Genomic DNA, 9,241 nt, shown 5'->3' with positions numbered 1-9,241 from the left:
AGACCCCCCCAACCCCATAATTGTAAAGCGCTTTGGGTGTATGGCCATGCACAATAAATGCGCTAACATTACATTACATACATTACAGCATACTATCACATACTACAATTGTACTATTATAGAATACTATTATAATATAACACAAGAGTACTAACATAGCATACTATTGCATACTATAATATACAAGCTCACTAATATAGCATACTCGGCAGGAGACGCACGATTTCCGGGAGATTATCATTCATTTGCGGGCATCCGGGTAGTCTCTATGCATTTGCGGGATACTCCCACAACTTCCAGGAGACTTGGGATGTCTGTATTGCATACTACTAATATACCACAAGTGTACTAACATAGCGTACTATTGCATACTACTATTGTGCTAATATAGAATACTACTATAATACACAAGTGTTCTAACATAGCGTACTATTACATGCTACTATCGTGCTAATATAGAATACTACTATAATGCACAAGTGTTCTAACATAGCATACTATTGCATGCTACTATTGTGCAAATATTAAATACTACTATAATACACAAGTGTTCTAACATAGCGTACTATTGCTTGCTACTATTGTGCTAATATAGAATACTACTATAATATACCGCAAGCATACTAACATAGTGTACTATTGCATACTACTGTTGTGCTAATATAGAATACTACTATAATATAGTGTACTAAATTAGTGTACTACTGCATACTACTTATATACCACAAGCAGACTAACAGAGCATATTATTGCATACAAACATATCACAAGTGTACTAGTGTAATAATATAGAATACTACTATAACATACTGTACCACCAGCATACTAACATAGGATACTATTGCTCACTACTATAACATACAAGTGTACTAACATAGCGTACTATTGCATGCTGCTATTGTGCTAATATAGAATACTACTATAATACACAAGTGTTCTAACATAGCGTACTATTGCATGCTACTATTGTGCTAATATAGAATATTACTATAATATACCGCAAGCATACTAACATAGCGTACTATTGCATACTACTATTGTGCTAATATAGAATACTACTATAATATAGTGTACTAAATTAGTGTACTACTGCATACTACTTATATACCACAAGCAGACTAACAGAGCAGACTATTGCATACAAACATATAACAAGTGTAATAGTGTAATAATATAGAATACTACTATAATATACTGTACCACCAGCATACTAACATAGGATACTATTGCATATTACTATAACATACAAGTGTACTAACATAGTGTACTATTAAACACGACTATTATATTAATATAGAATACTACTATAACACACCACAAGCTTACTAACATAGAATACTACCATAATACATAAGCAAATACTGCTATTCAATACCAAACACTCTCCTGACTACCTGAACAGTCTGTGGTTATTAATTAAAATTGCTGTTGAATGAATCAGAGCGGTTGACCGCTATGAACATCCCGTAGTGTTTAGTATGCAAACGTGTTCTGTGTTTCTCTTCTTCAGGATGATTTCCTCTACAGCGTGTCTGTGATCAGTGGGGTGGTCTGCACGGTTCTGTGTGTCTGCAAGTTCATGCTGGGTAAAGTTCTGACCAGCAGAGCCCTCATCACTGACGGTACGTTCGACCAGTGTGCTTTATTATTCACTGTGCCCTGGACATGTTTGCTCTCGTTTCGCCTCAGCTACAGTCTCTTTAAATTCATTAAACACGACAGGGAGGAGCAGCTTTGAACATGGAGAAATGCGAAGGGACATATTTCTCTGAATTTAATATTGGTAGCTAAGCCTTGATAAAAGGAGATTGTTTTATTTATTCTGTGAACTACTGATGACATTTATGGCATAATTACAAAGAAATGTAGTATCTAAAAACAAAAACAATTGTGATTATTCCTCCAAATATAGATTTCTTTATGAAGATGAAACAATAGAATGTTTATAGAATATACCACGTGTATTAACATAGCTTACTACTGTATAATACTATAATATACCACATAATGCATTGTACTATACTAGTGTACTATTGCATACTACTATTGTACTAACATAGAATGCTACTATAACATACCACAATTAAACTAATATACTGTATTATAACATACTTCTATTTTACTAATATTGAACACTAAACTATAAACATTAGCATGTTTATAGTTGTCTAAAAATTTATATAAATATGTCTAAACAACATGTTTATATTTAATTTTTTTCAACACATTGCTAATGTTTTAATTTCATATAAATAAAACAAATAATAACCGTGATTTTTATTCACAACAAATGAAAACATTTGTTATTTTTACCAATTGTCATTTTTAATTGTATATTTAAATTTATATTTATTTGAAATTTGGAAGAAAATGTTTATTTAAACAGAGTCAGGAAGATTATAATCTGATAATCGACAAATAACTAATTTACAAGTTTGTAAGTGTACTGAAGCTTTAAAAGGGCAGAATAAAACTAGCTAAAAGCAATTTTCTTTACATAATTAAATTAGGTTGCATTTTATAAAATTGCTAATTAAAGTTTATTTGTGTTATATTAATTAAAATGATGTTAAGTTTAATTAAAAAAGTCTCAAAAAGTATTTAAAAAAGAACAAAATTTAAACTATTTAATTATTTAAATTAATATTTACGCTAAATTAGTTTTGACCAGACATTCATAAAGCAAAATTAACATTTTACTCAAAATAAATCCAGAGAAGCAGTGGTTTTATAATAATATTAATAATAATAATTATAATACTAATAATAACAATAATAATGTCATATATATATATATATATATATATATATATATATATATATATATATATATATATATATATATATATATATATATATATAAACACTACCAGATTACTGTTTTGTTTGTGATATGGAAAATCGCTAAACACATGCGGGCATTTCTTCTTTCTTTCTGTTTACCAAATTAGTATGCGAAAGCAGGAGACTCATTAGAAACAGATGGCCATCTCTGGTTTTAGGACTTTAGGTTGAGTCCCATCTCACACTTAATACACTACAATTATTATGGCATAAATACAGCACTAAAACATAAAAAGAGAGATTGACTTAGAAAGCCACTTAGCAGTTTTATAATGATTTGATCAACTGTAGTTTAAAATTACGTTGTTTTTTTTTTTTTCTTCTCAAGTAAGGGCTTATAATGCGGTCTCTGTCACCATCTTGTGGATGGACAACATCAACCATCTTTGGTTAGCTCAATGACAGGCAAATGTTTTTTAGAAATTACAAATATTTAAAAACAGACACTATCCTTATAAATAAACTGCATAGTTGCAATCTAAACAACCACATTCTCGACTAAAAAAGCTTAAAAAATACATTATGTTAACAGCTGCAATATGTCAAACTGTATAGTGTCCTCTGCTCGTTGCTGTATGTGGGTAGAGTAATACACAAGGGTGAAAAAAGCTGGACGAGTGCTGTTACTGGCAGAATATCGCACCACTATCATATCATATCAGCCAATCAGATTCAAGAACCAGACAGAAAGGTTTTATATATATATATATATATATATATATATATATATATATATATATATATATATATATATATATATATATATATATATATATATATATAATTGCATTAGGATATTGATTTAATTTTAGCTGCACCATTAAGCATTTGGTGAAAGCTGGAAAGATTTCTTCAAAATAGTTCAGATAAAACATATTTGTTGTATAACACAATATATAGTCAAATAACATACTTAAAGTGTACTAACATAGTATATTATTGCAAACAGCATTCTATAGCTTAATACTACTGCAGTACAGGCTCCTTTTATGGTATTTTTGTTGAATCTCTGATAAAGAAATGGCGACAGATGAGTGGAGAGACAGAAGAGCAGATGGAGGTGCAGACACACACATATATATACGCACAGATGGACACACACACACACTCGCACACAGTTATAATTAAACCATTAGATTTGTTGGGAAGATGTGCTGCTACTCTTCTAATTAACCAAAGTTGTGTGTTTTTTTCATTTCATCACATTACTTACACTACTTCAATTACATTACTTATACAACCTCCCGTTTAAAAGTGCTTTTAAATTCCACAAATGATTATAAATAGAATTACACATGACATTTTACGGTGAAGCCTAAAAGTAATTTACAGTTTATAGAGGGAAATATTGAAACATTTTATGTGCAGGTCATGATGTTTTCGATTTAGTTTTTAGTTCAGTTTTAACAAGTCATAAACGTGTCAATACTGATACTGTACTTGTGAGAATAGTTATGTATGATGGATTAAAGAAAGTGTTTAAAGAGGCCCTATTATAGGTTTTTGAAAATGACCTTCCATGCAGTGTGTAACTCAGCTCTAAGGCCCCGTTTACACTAATGCGTTTTTAGTTTGAAAACGCATACGTTTTGCTACGGTTACGCCATCCGTCCACACTACGTCGGAGTTTTAGAGCACCGAAAATGGATCATTTTAGAAACGCTGAAGAGGCCGTTTTCATCTTAAAACACTGCTGCTCCATCTCAGTGTGGTTGGGGGAAAACGGAGACATCTGAAAACGGAGGCGGGGCTGCCGACATTCGCCTCTCTGATTGGTGCTTTTCTTCAATATTAAGTAGTCTACACACAGTTAAAGTTCTGCATCCTCTCCTTGTAAGTTCAGACCACACAAGTTTGATGTGTTAAACAGACTCACGAGGACATGTCGGGTAAATCTTCAAAGGGAACAGTGCTAAGGAACTACTGCTATTTTCATTTTGATATTACCAACTTAACAGACAGCAGAAATGTTGAGGCGTTGTGCTGCCTATATGAGCGTCATTTTCACTGTATGCATATTCATAACAAAACAGAGCCTATATAACATCACTGCCTGCTTTCATTTTCAGTGAAAATATGAAACATACTCTTTTGCTGAATATCAGTTTTAATAATCAATAATGGCCATTCTAAAAGTATAACGTACAATACGTTTATACATTATAGGGAAAAAAGGCAGGCAATCAGTCAATATACAGAATGTACGTGGTTACATTATCTTCGCGCTCAGCCAAAACACGTTACCCGAGAACAAGTAGCCTAATAGATTCAAAAGACCGAAGTCAGGGAATATGTTGTTAGATAGAGACAACAAGATGAAATAAATATCACGTTTAGCAAATATAGTGAGATTAGATCCAGCGGGAGATCCTTGATGAACACTCCTACGAGCAGAGCTCTTATCTGGGTAGATAGGCTGCCAGAGAGTGTGTGTATGGTCACGTGATGTGCGTTTCAGCGTTTTGGTGTGGACGGAGAGCTGTTCAGAAACGCTGTGTGAAACACTAGTGTGGACGCGGATCATTTTCATTCTAAAATGCTGTTTTAAAACTAAAACGCAGTAGTGTAAACGGGGCCTAAAAGAATGAAAACATGCAGCTGAGGTTTAAATCTGAAAGTGCAGCATGTTTAAAAATATTGATTCTTTAACAAAATAGTCGACTCAGGGTCGAATAAATGAATCGTGTTGGGTTCTGATCTTTTGCCTGAACGCATCGTCGTCAGCATGGTACATCATCAATTATGTATTGCCGGTTCCAGTAAAACATGAACGCGCCTTTCCCTTCAGACACTAGTGGAGCACATGGGATCACGGCACTGTGATTATGACACGAACAATTTTAATCACTGACAGATGGAGATTTGGCTGAGGGGAATAAAGGATACAAGTTTATTTTCACAACAACACCACAGTGTAGCCAACCTAGTGCTGTGTTTGTTCCTGTCATTTTGCTGATGATTGGTTCAATAACCTACACTGCATAGCGGGATTCGTCTGTCGTTTGCTTCTAGAGGAATAAGCAGCTGAGACTATTATATATGTGACTTTGTCAGACTTTGACAGGGACTTTGACAGTAACTGTTACAGTTCATATGGACCAGTTCTTCTCCCTCCGGATCCTAACATGCAAGTCTAATTAAAATTGTTGCCTCGTTTGCAAAATGTGTATTTAATTGTGTTATAACTTGTAATCACTCCGTGCCGCTTGTAATCACTTATCAATTATAGATCAGTGCTTGTACTGTATCGCTCAGGTTAAACCTTTGCTATTTCCCATATTGTGTCCAAAACCATGTTGAAAATGTGACGAGTGCTTCTACCTTTACCAATTTAAATACGTTTCTGAACACGCGATCCTCTGTCGTCTGTCTTTGCTATGGCCACCATCAGCTGTTACTAAACAACGCAGTGCTGTCAATTTTCAAAATAGTGCAATTTTATTAGCCTTACGCAAAGGAGGGGTTTGGGAACAAACGGAAAAAAAAAAAAAAGAAAAAAAAAAATCGCTAAACGTCGTTGTGATAATTAGGTAAAAATAAATGCATATTGTAAGACAATTAAAGTGTTTTTTGACCTTGCATGCATATCTGCCTGTTGTTGGAGACCCTCAAAACCAAAATATGACCATTTATAATGCAAAATAGGGGTTCTTTAAAGAGTTAGTTAGTTAGTTAGTTAGTTAGTTAGTTAGTTAGTTAGTTAGTTAGTTAGTTAGTTAGTTAGTTCGGATAGTACACCTAAAAATTAAAATTCCATAATTATTTACTCACCATTTACTTTCTTCAATCCTGTTTAAGTTTCTTCTGTTGAACACTAGTGAAGATATTATGAAAATTGTTGGAAACCTGTAACCATTGTCTTTCCATAGTATTTGTTTTTCCTACTATGGAAGTCAATGGTTACAGGTTTTCAGCTTTCTATGTGATATCTTCTTTTGCGTTCAGCTGAAGAAAGACACTCATAATGGTTTGGAACCACTTGAGGCAGAGTAAACAGTGAAAAAGCGTTCATTTTTGAGTGAACTGACCCTTTAGGTGTCGTTTTACACGTCTAATTAAGCTTAATATCAGTCACACACGCACAGTCTGACAGTAATCCCTAATGTCAACCAACACTCATCTGTGTACACACAAACACAAATGCACACACAAACAGAAAATGCGCATGTGAAAACGGCCAGCTGTACAAACACTGACTGCTGCTGCACCTGCTACTAATTACTGGTTCTCTTTAAACGGAGAGTCAGGAAGATTATAATCTGTAAAGATCGACAAACAAGTCGGATGTACAAGGTGCTAGTAAGTGTAGCTTTAAGAATCAAAACAACAACCACAAAAACATAAAACCAGCTATCAGAAAGCACATTTTTGACATTCACTAATTAAGTGTTTCTTCACATCTCAAAAAAGTTGATAAAATAGAACAAATCTTAATTTCATTATATGTTTAATTACTAAGCTTCATAAAAAAACTCTAGTTATCGATAACACACACTCTCTCTATATATTTACATATACAGTTGAAGTCAGAATCATTAGCCCCCCTTTTGATTTTTTTTTCTTTTTTTTAATTTCCCAAATGATGTTTCCCAAAGGAAATTTTCACAGAATGTCTGATAATATTTTTTTCTTCTGGAGAAAGTCTTATTTGTTTTATTTTGGCTAGAATAAAAGCAGTAAAAAAAAAAAAAACATTTTAAGGTCAAAATTATTAGCCCCTTTAAGCCAGTAGTTTACAGAACAAACCATTATTATACAAGAACTTGCCTAATTACCCTAACCTGCCTTAATTAACCTAGTTAAGCCTTGAAATGTCACTTTAAGCTGTATAGAAGTGTCTTGAAAAATATCTAGTCAAATATTATGTACTGTCATCATGGCAAAGATAAAATAAATCAGTTGTTAGAAATGAGTTATTAAAACTATTATGTTTATGTCTCTCTATTAAAAAAACCGGAGGGTTAATTATTCTGACTTCAGCTGTATATATCCCAACATTCCAATTTACAAGTAGAGAGAATATTGTCCAAATTGATCAATTTTTATGACTTTCCAAAGCTGTGCTGTAACACAAAGAATAATTATAGATGTTTTTACTGCTGTTGACATGCACGTCTCTGTTGTTTTTCAGGGTTTAACTCCCTGGTTGGAGGAGTGATGGGTTTCTCCATCCTGATCAGCGCAGAGGTGTTCAAACACGAGCCTAGCGTCTGGTTTCTGGACGGCACCATCGGCATCCTCATCGGCCTCATCATTCTGGCCTACGGAGTCAAGTAAGAGCACCAGAAAACACTGAAGTTAACCATAATAAGAAAAACAAGAGCCATAACTCACTTTTGTAGATGGTTTACAGTAATAAATGTAAGTTATACATAAATAATGGCTATTGTTGATCAAATAAAACAAACAAGTTATAATAAGATTTCTTACTTAAAGTGACTACTAAAACAACATTAAAACAAAAAAAATTAAATAAAATTAACCAGCTGTATAAACTTTCAGAAGTGCTGCTACATACTTGCTATGTAAAAACAGAATAACGAAGGAATGTTTTGGACAAACAATAGCTAAAAACATTTTGAATGTTGCATGTTTAAAATATATATATATATATATATATATATATATATATATATATATATATATATATATATATATATATATATATATATATATATTTTTTTTTTTTTACTTAAGTTTGGCTTTTAAAAAAAACACACACACAAAATTAATCTAAGTTAAAGTTTAACACCAAATTTAAACATTATAAGAAAAACAAGAACCATAACTCATGTTTGTAGATGAGTTACTGTAAATAAACATAAGTGATACACAAATAATGGTCATTGTTGTTAAAATGTAAATTTGAGGTATGAAGTTATTTCCTTACTTAAAATAAACATTAATTGAAAATGTAATTAATTTGATTATTTACTAATGCTACCTTTGAAGCTAAAGTAGTAAAATAGCTAAATATAAAATAAAACTCAAACAGTTGTGTAAACATTCAGAAGTGCTGATGTTAAAACAGAATAATTCGTAGACAAATAAATATTTTGGACAAACAATAGCTAAAAACGTTTCTGAGGCTGCGTGTTTAAAAAAAACTTTTTTAAACATACTTTGTACGTTTAGCAAATAAATGTAAAAAGTTTAGCTATTTTTTATTTATTTATCATTTTTTAGTTAGACTTCAAAAAGGTTATTTGACACTTTTTGAGGTTATTACAACAATTTTTAAAGATTTAATTATTAATAATTGTAAAAAAAATATATGTATTTATTTGCAACTTTGTTCTTATCTTAATTATACTACGAATCCCTGTGAACAGTACAGAATATTAACTTTACCACTTTTTACCACTACCTTACCACCCTAACATTTATTAAATGGAAA

General features: G+C 32.1%; 1 protein-coding gene across 2 annotated transcripts in view; it reads left to right on the top strand.

The window, feature by feature from the left end:
* tmem163b (transmembrane protein 163b) overlaps window positions 1-9,241 on the top strand; it is a 71,099-nt gene that overhangs the window by 52,833 nt on the left and 9,025 nt on the right. For both annotated transcript variants that reach the window (XM_002666219.8, NM_001423848.1), the window contains exons 6-7: window positions 1,511-1,622; window positions 7,976-8,117. In XM_002666219.8, the coding sequence (XP_002666265.2) occupies window positions 1,511-1,622; window positions 7,976-8,117 (254 nt within the window). The remainder of the gene's footprint in view (window positions 1-1,510; window positions 1,623-7,975; window positions 8,118-9,241) is intronic.

This window comes from Danio rerio, chromosome 22 (genome assembly GCF_049306965.1).
Source record: "Danio rerio strain Tuebingen ecotype United States chromosome 22, GRCz12tu, whole genome shotgun sequence".
NCBI lineage: Eukaryota > Metazoa > Chordata > Actinopteri > Cypriniformes > Danionidae > Danio > Danio rerio.
This window is presented reverse-complemented; position numbering and strand designations above follow the sequence as displayed.